At 43.8% G+C, this 14,165-nt stretch overlaps 1 protein-coding gene across 2 annotated transcripts in view; it reads right to left on the bottom strand.

Moving 5' to 3' along the window:
• FGD6 (FYVE, RhoGEF and PH domain containing 6) overlaps positions 1 to 14,165 on the bottom strand; it is a 74,096-nt gene that overhangs the window by 14,159 nt on the left and 45,772 nt on the right. For both annotated transcript variants that reach the window (XM_066633567.1, XM_066633568.1), the window contains exons 7-13: positions 14,004 to 14,160; positions 12,283 to 12,370; positions 4,931 to 4,981; positions 3,390 to 3,448; positions 3,118 to 3,189; positions 2,150 to 2,218; positions 811 to 894 (exon numbers count right to left, since the gene is read on the bottom strand). In XM_066633567.1, coding sequence (XP_066489664.1) covers positions 811 to 894; positions 2,150 to 2,218; positions 3,118 to 3,189; positions 3,390 to 3,448; positions 4,931 to 4,981; positions 12,283 to 12,370; positions 14,004 to 14,160 — 580 coding nt within the window. The remainder of the gene's footprint in view (positions 1 to 810; positions 895 to 2,149; positions 2,219 to 3,117; positions 3,190 to 3,389; positions 3,449 to 4,930; positions 4,982 to 12,282; positions 12,371 to 14,003; positions 14,161 to 14,165) is intronic.

Raw genomic sequence — 14,165 nt, 5'->3', positions numbered from 1 at the left:
AGTACAGTAAAAGCAGGTTTCACCCACTTATGCTTAAAATGCCCTCCCAGAACATGTACACAGTACAACTTCTCTCTCTTTCTGAGCCCACTATGTGAAGTCTTAGGGCCAAATCCTATCCAGTTTTCCAGTGCCAGTGAAGCTGTGCCAATGGGGCATGCACTGTGTCCTGTGGTGGGGAGGCAGTCACAGAGGCCTCCTCAAGATATGGGAACAATTGCATATCAATTGCAGCTGCAACAGTGCTGTAAAGTTGGATAGGATTGGGCTCACAATCATTGTGGGTGCTAAGTCGCTGGGGGGCCTGGGGCAAAGCCCTGAATTGGGCCCACAATTACATCCCGTTCTACTCTCTGACGGCATCTTGAGCGTTATCACTACACCAGTACTGAGGGAACTCAAGGGGTCAGCCTGACCAATTGGGTTAGATGAATATGGGTCCTTGACATGGCTAAACTCTGACATCACCTCTGAGCTTAGTCCTCAATCAAAATAAAATCCAGGTGCATGCAATTTCATTTGTGCATATTCATCCCATTACTAGGGGTGTGTTTTTTTGTGATTTCCCCCCCAAAATTTCTTGATTAAAATAGAAAATTGTGGTGTTGTGTGTTTTTAGTCCAAGGGCCTATTTTAATAAATTATAATTATTAATTATAATTGCTTCAAAAATGTAGGTGATATAGGTGATATTGTGTCAGCAGATGCGGCCACATTATTATTTCTAACTGGAAAAGTAATCCACAGGTTGGTGCAGGAGTTGGGTCTCTGTGTTACAAGACATGACACAGCAAAAATTCCATTACTCACTTTCATTCCAGCCAGTGACAGCATGTTGTTCAGTTTATACATTCCAGACTGTACAGGAGTTGTATACAGCAAAGCATCATTAAACTGCAACATAAATAGTTTTGAAATGCAACAGAAATTAGACCGTATTTATATTTATATTTACCACAAGGTAATGTGCACACTTCGCAGAACAAATAGAAAGACCATCTTCCACCTGCATAAGTTACGGCAAAAGGCAGTCCTTCCCAGATTCACCAGATTCAATTGCAACATATTCCTGTACTGCAGACACAGCAGACACATTTTGCAGCACCTAGAAGTGACTGGCAATAACATCATCACCAGCTACTTCCAGGCTGGGAGGCCAGATGTGATGCTACAAACAGCAGTAAGACACTCAGGATGGATGGGCTTTATCAAAAACACAAAAACTGCATGCAGGAGCTCTGCCCATATGGCCAAGCCTCCTACTGCTGTTGGTAGTGTAGCACTATGGTTCCACTGCCAGGTGGCAAGAGGCCCTCGCCACTGCTGGGAGCCACACCTCACAGATTGGGGACCTCTGGTTAACTCAGTCGCCCACCATGCTGTGGATGTGCTGAGCACATAATGATGGATGAGAAAATTGATGGCAACCCTTAGGATGCCTGTGTCTGTTCCTCTCTTGGGTGCATTTTGGAACCTGCTCTTCTACAAGTCTCCACATGTGGGTCACAGAACACAAAGATTTCAGTAAGTTGCATGCAAAGGGATAGCCAACTGATGGCTTCAACTGATGATAATGTAATAATGGCTTAAAACTCCAACTGATGATAATGTAATAATGTTGGGTAATATTCTAGAGGCAACAGTGTTGGTTTTTTTTTAAATTCAGTTTCTTTTTCTTGCAAAGTTCAGTTACGTTGGATGTATGAAGCTGGACCAAGTTGGGCTATTTAATTTTAGAAATCACAGGATTTTGGCATATTCCCAGTTCCTTGAAAGTGAGACAATTGTGCAAAGGCTTTTCAGGAAAGATTCTGTCTAAAAAAAGAGAAAAATGTTTGCTCGTATAACTAGATATACAACATATGTGGGATAGTACTTGGTCAAAGACCTCTATTCATTTGATAAGGCATTCTAGTTTTACAAGACCTGAACTTCTACCATTGAACTTTAAGCGTTACATTCTCCAAAAAGAAAAGGCCATTGACTGAGAGAGGAAGGATGCTGCAAACCACACACAGCCCAAGCTGTAATATAAATTATTCAAAACCATTAGCAGAAATTGCTAGTTATTTATGCTTGTAGTGGGACTTGGTGTGCCATTATGACATTACTCTAGCATTAGGTATGAAAAACATCCCTGGCATCTTACCAGAAAAAACATTCGTGGCTGCATGACCTTTCTGGACAGTTTCATTAATGTTCCTTCTTTCAGAAAGACCTAGACATTCAAGCAAGTAAATAATACGTAAAAATCAGCTACTGAGAACACAAATGCTGTCAAAAGAGAGAGGGAGCTTCTTGCCTTTAAAGGCATTAGTTATAAATTAGATGACAGCCATATAAGACAATGGGACAGTAAAGGGATACGATAGTCCCAGTAGAGGAGCTGCTACCCTTAGCATCTGGCACTTTGTAGGGCCAGGGTGGTGCTTCTGTAGGTCAGGGCTGATCCATCCATGAGGTCAACTGAAGCAGTCACCTTGGGCGACAGATGGCAGGGGGCACCCACTTCCATTCACCCACTTGCAACAACTGATCTCCCATTCCTTGGATTGGAAAAGGAAGACGGGGACAAAACGGAAGAGGGGAGAAGAGGGAAGCAGTGGGCTAGAGTGTTGGAGCAGCAGAGGCTGGCACTTCACCAGATATGGGGGAGGCAACATTTGACACACTGACTCAGGTGCAAGGAGGTCTTGGACTGGCCTGCTGTAGAGGAGCCAAAGGAGCAGGGGACCAGACTCACTTTGTCATGCCTCTGAGTGGCACGGTGACACAAGGGGAGCAGGAACTGAATTTCACTCATAGATTTCTACTTAAGCTAGCAACAAAAGAGGCAGGAGAGGCCAACTCTGAACTAGGTTAGTCCAAGCAGACCTCCATGGAGCACTAGAAACTTGAATTGTGGGCTATGGTACCAGCAAAAAGCTTTGTTTTATACTCCTCCCACCATGACAACAGCATATTTGCCTTTTAAGATGTACAGCAACTATCACAGCTGGAGGTGGTGGGTGGAAAAAAAAAAGAACAATCCACACCTTCTTTCAGGGCTACGGCCCATTGGCTGGTCATAATCATATCCTCATACTGGTAGATTGCACTGTCATTAGGGAAACTTACCCTCCCTGGCTGAACAATCTCATGGTGACCATTTAAACTGTACTGTATTTGCATAAGCTTCTGAAAGTTATCCTGGAGGGAGAAAGCATATGTGGCATTATTGGAAACAGACAGGAATCTAAAAAGTTTCACACAAGTGCACAAAGGAGAGGCTTAGGAAAGATTGTAAACTGAATACACCCCAGAGTAACACTGCTATAATTACTTCAAACACAGTACTGCTGAATTTATAGTTTTAAAACCATATACTCTGCCACAATTGAGATACTTACTCCCTGTTTCATAATATCGTTGGCGTGGTTGGCCACTTCTATGACAACAGCAAGAGCATCTTTAAAAGGAAAAAAAACAAAATTTGTATATTGTCTATGTGAGACAGTATTGCACACACATCAAATCTATGGAACACACATTGGGAAAGAAATATCAATGAGATATGAAGGGAAATACCAGTGATGTAGCTAGAGGAGGTGCAAAGCCTCCTCTAGCAAGCGGTGTGCAAGTGGCCCCTCCCCTTGGAGCCATTCTGGGTGGGGGGAGCAAAACAGAGTTGCTTCCTCCCCCCCCCCCCCCGCCTGGAATGGCTCTGAAGGAGAGAGGGAGGAACCACTTACACACTATGGTGAGGCTTCCTGCAAAACTTAGTGCTTTGCACCCCTCTAGCTACACCACTGGGGAAAAACTGGTCTATTTATATAGTACCATAAATGTGGCATATTATAAAGAGACAGAGTACATTAAATTTTAACTTTTCCAATTGCGAGGGTGAAAAGCAAAACTGACTTTATCAGTACAAGACAACTAGCAAGTCTTAGGGCACATGGAGCCCCAGGAAAACCTCCAGCCATACCAACTAAACAGAAACTTCTTGCCTGTTCCAGGTTCCCTGCAAGCCTGTGTGTGAAGTTATCCTCATTGTCATTTTAGAGCCAGCTTCACGCACAAGTCACGTATCCCTCACTACTTTCAAGCAAAACCTGGGAGCAATAGGCAATGCCTGTGCAATTCTTATGTACCCATTCACTTCATTACTTCCCCAAATGTTTGCCTTGCCCTTCTTTACAATTTAGTAGTAACTGCAACTCTCTCAGCAAAGGGTTGCTTGTAGGATGGACTTCACTGGGACATTTGTTGCAGTAGTTTCTCCTGTGAAAGGAGAACTACCAGCCTTGGAGGAAGGCAGCCTTCCTCTAAATATATACTGTATCTGCACATCTTGGGGTCAAGCAGATATTGACATGCCATCTGTTCAACGACTCAAATGCATCAAGCCATCCTGATTTGTAAACTTGGAGCAGCATTAGGGTTGCTTTCGGGTTAGTTGCCTGAAAAGCGAAGAACTGGGCCATTTTCCTTCCTGAGCTGTCCCCCTCCCCAGTTTTACATAGGGCTCTGGACACCCTGAAAACTGCTGTGCTTTATTCTAGCACTTATACCACCCCTGAGCTACTCTGTGCTGTTATTCCAGGACCTAGCCCTGGACACAGTTCCAAAAACATTTAGAAATATCTATTGGTCAAACCAGTTTGGCGTTGAGATGGCCAGCAAGTCTGTTCTAGGGCCCCAACACACACCATTCTATTAGAAGCTTATTTGACAAAAGGAAGCATGATTACACATGCTACTTTATATCTATATTGCAAATGAAATGTTAAATATGAGTAACACTGCAGCCCTATACATGTTTTTCCAAAGTAGTAACTCTCATTCTATGCAACAAGGCTTACTTCCTGGAAAGTCTGCAGCCCTGGAATAGATCTGCAGCCCAGTGAATGAATAATGCAAAACTTGGTGACTAATGTAAAACAGTTACCCTGAGTATCTCTGAAGTCTGCTGAATCCTCTAAAAGGTTCTTTAAATAATCTGTGGAAAGAGAAATATTAAAAGGAGAAAGAGAATAATGAAATATTACAAAGAGCAGCACATTATGATGAATATCGACAGTATTCTACAAACTGCTTACTTACATACTAATGTTTGAAAATACAATAAAAGACGTCAACTTTTGCGTTCTTGGATCATACATGTTGAAAAGCTGAGCCGTGAAGTAAATTACAATGAAGTAATGTATCTCATAACACTGCTTCCTTTAGCACTGATTTGTTACATGCTGTTTGTCCCAGGGTGATAGACAGTTATTGCTGCCATGGCAGTTGTGCATTCTGGACAGTGTGGGGCCAATCAGTGCCAGTTTCCTGTCTCAACTTTCACAATGTCTCCTCTAGCACTATTTCATACTACGCTTTCATACAAAGCTTGACTTTCCAGAATAGACCACCTATGTAACAAGCGGTATTAGTGCATCTCATCATGAAGAACATGTCCACACAATCCCAGTCAGCTTTTTAGAGGCTAACTGATTCTGTCCTGGGGCTTTACTAAAAGACAAATAACTGAGGAATGATTATGATGTCAAATTGATTCAGAGCACAGTCCAACCAAACAGAAGTATATTGTGTAACCTCTTGGTTACAATGAGAGAAGTATTATGTTCGCTTTCCACTGTAAAGTGGAACTTTAAATGCGCTTGACTCTGTCTGAATGGACCATGCCTCATAGCATGTGACTGAGATCTAGTTATGCTGCCCAAATTCATCACAGAATCTGAGATTCACACATGATACCCAATTCATGTATGTTATAAAGAAGTCAATTCCATGGAGTTCAGTAGTACCTACTCCTAGGTATGTGCGTACCGTAAAGGACTGCAGTGACCGTAATCCTATACAAGCTTACCTGGGAGTTGGTTCCACTGAACTCAGAGAGACTGACTTCTGAATTGACGTACTTAGGACTGGCCCAGGAGCATTGCAAATGTGCCTTAAAGCACGCTTGTGCCTCCTTGAGTGTTAGCTGGGTCAGCGCAGAGAAGCGTGCCGGCCCACAGAGGCTGTAGAGTTAAATCTGCGCTGGCCAAGCTTGGCCAGCGCTTGGGTCTGGGTGGGCATGGGGAGGGTGGGGGGACAGCAGGCAGTAGGAAGGTGGCGGGAGAGCAAGGGGTGGCGCCAGGATCTGGATTCTGACCCCGTTCCCAGGCAGTGCGGTGCGACTCCGGGCTGCTCAGATCTGCGCCACCCCTTTAGGTGGCACAGATCCAAGTAGATTCATAGGGCTCCTGTGGCTCTAACAGGGGTAAGGGGAAGCAACTCCCCTTGCCCTAGGCTGAGCCGCTTTCAGCCCCAAATGCGTGCTGGACACGGGACAGGCCTGCCAGCCTCCCTGTTCCACTGCAAGTTAGGATTGTGCTGCCTGCCTCTTATCAAAGCCTTTCAACAATATAATCCCACAAGATATTTTAACAATTAAAAACAAGATTTAAAAATTGGTTGGTTTCAGCCACTAGATGGCCCAACTGGACTGCAACATTATTCTGCCTGTAAAGGTTTAAAATCTTAAAACTGTCAAAAGAAAATTAACCTTAATTTGACCTCTCTTGCACGCGTGTTCTCTCTCTCTCTCTCTATCACATCATATGATATATCTCGTTTATTGCAATTAGGCTTATAAATGCTTCACTTTGTCTAGATTGTACACTAACATTAGTCTTTTGCAGACTATATGTACAGAAGGGAGTGAGAGCATGTGTACCAGACCTCTATACATTCGGTATGAATAAAGCCTGAGACTGTAAAACTATATGGGGCTCCCTTCACAAGATCAGGAGGAATCCTGAAAAGGCAGGGTCCCCAGTCATGCGCTAAAAAAGACCACTCTCATGTACAACTGGAGACATGGGGGTTCTTTAGATTCTATAGCAAACATGTAGAGGTTTGGTACTACAGATCCTGCTCATCTTCCTTGCACACATTTGGATACCTGCAAAAAACTTTTATTAAATGTGCACTTGATACTCCATCAAAAGAATTTGTGGGGAGATCAGATCAGATCGAAAGCAGCACACTTTCCTGAAACGGGGCATTTGTTCTCTTCTCCAAATGAGGAGGCAGCAGGAACCACAGCAAGGAATGACAGTGGGGGAGGGGGTGGTCAGACTGAAAGAAAAGGCACTGTGACCTGCCTGGCTACCTTACAGTTGCTAAGAATCTAGCTGCAAGCTATATAGAAGCATGACCAGTACAGATTTCAGGGGAAGGAGAAAGCACGGTTAGGATACACAGCCTTTTGACTAAACAGTCGTTGCATAAAGATACACCACATAGAAATTTTGTTTTGCTCCAAACTCCTCCTTCAATAACATTGGTTTTCGATTTTACTGAAAAAGCTGCAGAGTCTGATCTTTCTGTCTGCACGTCCATACAGATCCCTTACACAGCACCACCTATTTTTTTTTCACTGGTTTCCTGACTTTACAAGTATTAAAGTATTAAAGTATAAAATGTATACAAGTATACATTTACCATCTACACCTATAAGCACCATCTAAGGTTTATTTTTCCAACCATGTGTTGATTCTCACATTCAATTAAGTCTATAATCTAAACCTAGCCCAAGAGATCCCACTGCCTGAGGTATCATAACAAATGCTGCACCCAGTGGGTGTATCAGTGTCTGCCACTTCCTGAAATGAGAAAAGAAAGGTATGGAGAAAAAGAAGTGTGGAAGAGACAAGAATGGTGGGCTAAAGAGTCTCCCACCACTCTCCTGTCTCACATGCTATCTCTGCTTTGTCTCCCTCTTCCTTTTTCAGTATAGAGCAGCCATTTTCAACCACTGTGCGGTGGCGCACTGGTGTGCCGCGAATGGTCCTCAGGTGTGCTGCGGGAATTTAGGAGAGGGTCATTTATCAGTAGGGCTATTGGGGGATGTGAGCCTCCCATTGACAGCACAGTGTGCCTTGCCAATTGTCAAAAAACTGATGGTGTGCCTTGACCATTTTAGTGCCTTGCCAGGGTGACCTGAGATGAAAAAAGGTTGAAAATCACTGGTCTAGAGAATGGAAGGAGAAGCAGCAGTGGAGATGAGTTGGCAGAGGAGGGCAACCCCCCTCCTCAATCTGCTGCCTGAGGCAACCACCTCAGCCCACTATACAACCATAACCTCATACAAACTCTGGATTTAATATTGTGCGGTACGCAGGACCTGGTTAGAGATGTAAACGTTACTGAGCCATTGGGGAACAGTGATCATGCTGCGATCCGTTTTGACGTGCACGTTGGGGGAAGAATACCAGGCAAATCTCTAACAAAAACCCTTGACTTCCGACGGGCGGACTTCCCTCAAATGAGGAGGCTGGTTAGAAGGAGGTTGAAAGGGAGGGTAAAAAGAGTCCAATCTCTCCAGAGTGCATGGAGGCTGTCCTGGGACCGGTGCTTTTCAACCTCTTCATAAATGACCTGGAGACAGGGTTGAGCAGTGAAGTGGCTAAGTTTGCAGACGACACCAAACTTTTCCGAGTGGTAAAGACCAGAAGTGATTGTGAGGAGCTCCAGAAGGATCTCTCCAGACTGGCAGAATGGGCAGCAAAATGGCAGATGCGCTTCAATGTCAGTAAGTGTAAAGTCATGCACATTGGGGCAAAAAATCAAAACTTTAGATATAGGCTGATGGGTTCTGAGCTGTCTGTGACAGATCAGGAGAGAGATCTTGGGGTGGTGGTGGACAGGTCGATGAAAGTGTCGACCCAATGTGCGGCGGCAGTGAAGAAGGCCAATTCTATGCTTGGGATCATTAGGAAGGGTATTGAGAACAAAACGGCTAGTATTATAATGCCGTTGTACAAATCGATGGTAAGGCCACACCTGGAGTATTGTGTCCAGTTCTGGTCGCCGCATCTCAAAAAAGACATAGTGGAAATGGAAAAGGTGCAAAAGAGAGCGACTAAGATGATTACGGGGCTGGGGCACCTTCCTTATGAGGAAAGGCTACGACGTTTGGGCCTCTTCAGCCTAGAAAAGAGACGCTTGAGGGGGGACATGATTGAGACATACAAAATTATGCAGGGAATGGACAGAGTGGATAGGGAGATGCTCTTTACACTCTCACATAATACCAGAACCAGGGGACATCCACTAAAATTGAGTGTTGGGCGGGTTAGGACAGACAAAAGAAAATATTCCTTTACTCAGCGTGTGGTCGGTCTGTGGAACTCCTTGCCACAGGATGTGGTGCTGGCGTCTAGCCTAGACGCCTTTAAAAGGGGATTGGACAAGTTTCTGGAGGAAAAATCCATTATGGGTTACAAGCCATGATGTGTATGCGCAACCTCCTGATTTTAGAAATGGGTTATGTCAGAATGCCAGATGCAGGGGAGGGCACCAGGATGAGGTCTCTTGTTATCTGCTGTGCTCCCTGGGGCATTTGGTGGGCCGCTGTGAGATACAGGAAGCTGGACTAGATGGGCCTATGGCCTGATCCAGTGGGGCTGTTCTTATGTAAACTATACATGCCAAAGGGGTTGCTGTGTTTGGTACAACTGATCGGCAATGAAAAACTGTGGACTACTTCAAGGTGGCATAAGATTTTGACTACAGTCCTATTCCTGCTCACCTGAGAGCAAGCCCCACTGGCCATAATGGGACCCACCTCTGAATAGACATACATAGGACTGGGCTCTTTGTCGGCCATCTCTGAAGTAGAATAAAACTTATGACCAAAGAAGAGAAATTAAGCATGTGCTTCGTTTTCTATGCATCCCAAGCTCATGCTTTCAGTGTCATTGGGCCAACAGTCATGGACTGCAATCATGCATCCAATTTATGCCTACTTAAATCTCACTTATTTTGGTGGAATTAGAGGAAGAGTAATGGGGACTTTGCACACAAACATCATTCCAAAATCCCAGGCATGCAGCTGGGATATACAAAGTCAGTGAGCAGAGTCCTTTCCTAATCAAAGGAAGTGTGATGCAGTCTCATAGTTTTAGGATCAATCTGAGGAGCCATTTAACAAAACTAATGTTTGGAACAGAACGCTCAACCCGCTGAAGAGCAGTCTGCATAGGGGAAGACAAATTGTGAAACTATTTCCTTCTCTGTTTTCCTCCATATCCTCTTAAACTTTCCCGAAGGCTAAGAGCAATAATGTCAAAACCAACATTTACAGTTCTTGACCTGCCAACACACTAATAGAATACAAGAAAAATAAACCGGAGTAAGGAAGCCAGACTGGGATAGAATTCACTAACTCAGCATATGTTCTGTGCATTTTTGGCAACAGATGAACATTTCTGCAGCAAACTTAACAGAAATTTTTTTTAAAAACCTACTAAAAATGTTCAGATTCAGGGAAGATGGTAACATTTAGCTCTATGATGGACAACAGAGTAGAAGCTAGCAGAACAGCCCACTGCCCTCTCCACCCCATTGTATGTTAGTATAATCAACAAATCACATTAAAGCTTGAAGAGAGCAGCTGAGCAGCAATTGAAAGAGAAAAGTAACATAGCGCACAGTAGCAACCCTAGTGCACAGTATCCTTTTTTAAAATGGATAGGTACCATAAAACGAAGGCATTTTTTTTTTAAAGGGTAATCAGTTTCCACCTCCATTTTCTCTGGTTAAAATAGTATAGCCTCTACTGTTGAAATACTATAAAGCACCACTACCAAGCAGGATGGATGTCCCATTGAGTTGTCAGATACATCTCCCAAGAACTTGTTTAATCCTTCTGAGCTAGTGGCCATCACTAATTTCATGGAATTTCAAAGGAAGTGCTGTGTGGTCTAAATCTTCAGATTAGAGCAGCCTTGGAAGGTGAACATGCTGCTTCAACACCACAAAGTTATCATCAGAAACTGTTCTAGATTTGCTTCCAGAGATGGAAAGGAGCAGAAAAAGCCTGTGTCTTCTACAGAATGAGTGCGTCAATATTCTTTAGACCACCGGTTCCCAAACTGGTGGGTCGCGAGCCACCAGAGGAACCAGAAATGGGCCATTCCCCCCTTAAGGGGAGTGGCCCAGGAATGGGTCCCTGACAGTGCCGCAGCAATCGCAGCAAGGCAGGGATCCAGGGGCATGTAAACATACCTGGGGGGGGGGTTGTGAAGCCTCCTGGAGGTTTGCAGCCCCCTCTACAAGCTACCCCTGTAGCACTGAGCTCCGATTGCTCATCAGAGCTCACTTCTGGTTTGCGTTTAGAGCTTTGATCGCAAACCGGAAGTGAGCTCCAATGAGTGACTGGGTGAGTGAATGATGACTGGGTGAGCTCCAATGAGTGAATGAGTCACAGAGGGGGCTGCAAGCCTCCAGGTGGCTTCACGACCCCCCAGATAGGTTTACATGCCCCTGGATCCCTGCTGTACTGCAATCGTTGTGGTGTTATTGGGGCCACCCCTTCTCCACTCCCGCCCTACAACAACTTAGTGCAAGTAGGACTTTTGGAACCACAGCTATAGACAAAAACAATCATTACTTTTCACCAAGTACCAAAATCAATTATTGCTACACATCCAGAGATTTTTTTTTTAAATACATGTATTGGCAACCTTCAGTCTCGAAAGACTATGGTATCGCGCTCTGAAAGGTGGTTCTGGCACAGCGTCTAGTGTGGCTGAAAAGGCCAATCCGGGAGTGACAATCCCTTCCACACCGGGAGCAAGTGCAGTCTGTCCCTGGTCTGTCTCCCTGGCTATGGGCCTTCCTTTTTAAATAGTGAAACAAAATTTTCATTATGCATACAGAGAATGAAGAGAGAGAAGTTTGATCAACCAGAATAGTCAGATTACCAGGCAATAATCTGTACAATGCACTTATAGGATACGCCTACAATCTTTTAAAACCAGACATCAGAACCTGGGAGGGAAAAGCACTACTGCTTCTAACAATTATTACAATCGCATACAGAGCTTAAAAGGCTGTAGCTAACCTCAACATCGGGGCCAAAACTATAGAATATGCATGGATCAATGGTTGTTATAAGAAAAATATTTGTATTATATCCGTTTGCAGCGCCTCTGTTTCCTTTTGAAATCAATACTGTTCTACCCTGAACAGCAGGACCAGGCTGAACAGCTGTGGAAACACAATATATCATCACAGGCCAGATGCTTATCAATGTCAAAATTTATGGAACAGAAGATAAAACAGAATCAAAAAGCTGGTTTTCTCGACAGATTTATCAGCCCTAACTGTAGGCCTGAAGAATTTCTGAGTGTAGAGTAATTTTACCACACATCCAAATCCAAACATAATTATTCTTAGCTTGCTGAAATTGTTACATATATGAAATGGATTTTTTTAAAATAATCTTGTCATGTTTACTCTTACCTGTCAAAAGCAGCCTATACTGGGGTATCCTCTGAACAGGCTTGAGCAAATAGTGTTTGAGTGCCAGGCTAGCACAGCGGGGGCTCATCTGAAAAACAAACCACCCAGAATTCTGAAAACCCCATGCACATTTTTCTAAATAAACTCATCCAAACTAGACTCAGGTGCAGCCATGAATTTAAACAGTTTATTCTCGGTGCCGTAGACTGTGATTTGTTTTTGCACCACCAGAAGACCCACAACTGATTTGGACCGAAAAGACCCTTTGATGCCGTTTCACTGTTGGATTTTCCCCCCTTCCTAAGAGCCAAGGATAATTGCTTGTACTCTTGTGCCACATGTAAGTGGAGAGACAGCTGCACGGCATTATGGAAAAACAACGATTTTCTGTTGAATAAATCCAAGGCACATGTCTCCCTGCAGGTTTGCATGAGGTGAACGAGGCAAGTTAAAATTGAAAAGACATGGAGGCCTGATGCCCTGGATTTGCATTTTGGCAGAAGCTTTTATCAGAAAGGAAAAGCGCTTTAGCCAAGAGGCTTGACCTGCTTCTAACATTCCATTCACTTGAAAAATCATTTCTTGTGGACAAGGGACTTATATGAGGTGGACAAGAAACAATCCCCAAGGGAAGAAAACATGACTTCCTCTCCTACTTACTTCTACTTTCTTTACCTCTGTTGTATAGCTCACTGGATGCACGTATAAACACACAGAGGAGTTTCTCAATAGCATGTGATGCAATCCTACTTAAAAAAGAAACAGGTCCACTGTGGCTAGTTCTTGAAATTAAATTATTTTTAGTCTCAATTTTTGCTTTCCACATTAGCTTCACCAATTCATAAAAGCATATCCTGACAAGGAAACAGAAGTCCATCACCAACAGCTTCTATACAATGCCTGTTGTACTGGAAAATAAAACTCACCTCACACCTCCTAATAACTCCGAGGATTCTAAAACAATGTAATTAACTTTGTGTACAAGGTTCACATATCCTTAATTGCAGCTGCTTTAATTTGAGGTATATGCAGAATATATATTTGAAATTCACGCCCAAAATTACAAAACAGAATTAAAAACTACATTCAAATTATTTTCATTTGGTGTATTATTTTCAGCCTGCCAATAAAGCAAAGTGGTTCTTGTAAAAAATCTGGTGCCTAAAATTAGTGGTAAGATCTTACAAAGCCCCTCTCAAACAGAGATGAAGCCAAAACATAATCTAGGTCAGAGGTTCCCAAATTCCTCCAAGGGAGTTGGGAACCTTGCAAGTAGTGGGGGGGTGGGCGGTAACAAGGGGGGGTGGCACCAATAGCACTGTGGGCACCCAGAAACATTTTAATGTACCTGGGAGGGCTGCTGAAGCCTCCATGAGGGTCCTGGAGACTCACACCCCCTTCTGCAGGCCTCCATGTGATTGCCCAGAGCTCCGATTGGCAATGATTGATAAGTTAAGATGTTCCTGAGTGCCCATGGCACTGCAATTGCTGCGGCGCCATCAGGGCATCCATTCCTGGGCCACTCCTCTGAAGGGAGAATGGCCCATTTCCAGTTCCCCTGGTGGGTCGCGACCACCATTAGTTTGGGAACCACTGATCTAGGTGGTTTGACATGGTTTATATGCAGACCAACTGTATACGGGTTATTCCGCAGCAAGCCCCACAACGCTCAATGGGAATTATTTCCAAGTATGTATGCCCAGGGTCACAGCCTTTATTACCTCAAAATCTCGAACGACAGCAGCAAACCCTGGGTTCTTCTTGCATTGCTCATCTAGGAGGGTTACATTCTTATCAAATTCTTTGATGTAAGTTGAATACATCTTTAAGTAAGGTCCTTTTTTCACAAATATATCAGCAATTCTTTGATGGTCAACCCTAGA

This window comes from Tiliqua scincoides, chromosome 7 (genome assembly GCF_035046505.1).
Source record: "Tiliqua scincoides isolate rTilSci1 chromosome 7, rTilSci1.hap2, whole genome shotgun sequence".
Taxonomy (NCBI): Eukaryota; Metazoa; Chordata; class Lepidosauria; order Squamata; family Scincidae; genus Tiliqua; species Tiliqua scincoides.
Note: the sequence above shows the minus strand (reverse complement) of the source record. Positions and strands in the feature narration are given on the sequence as shown.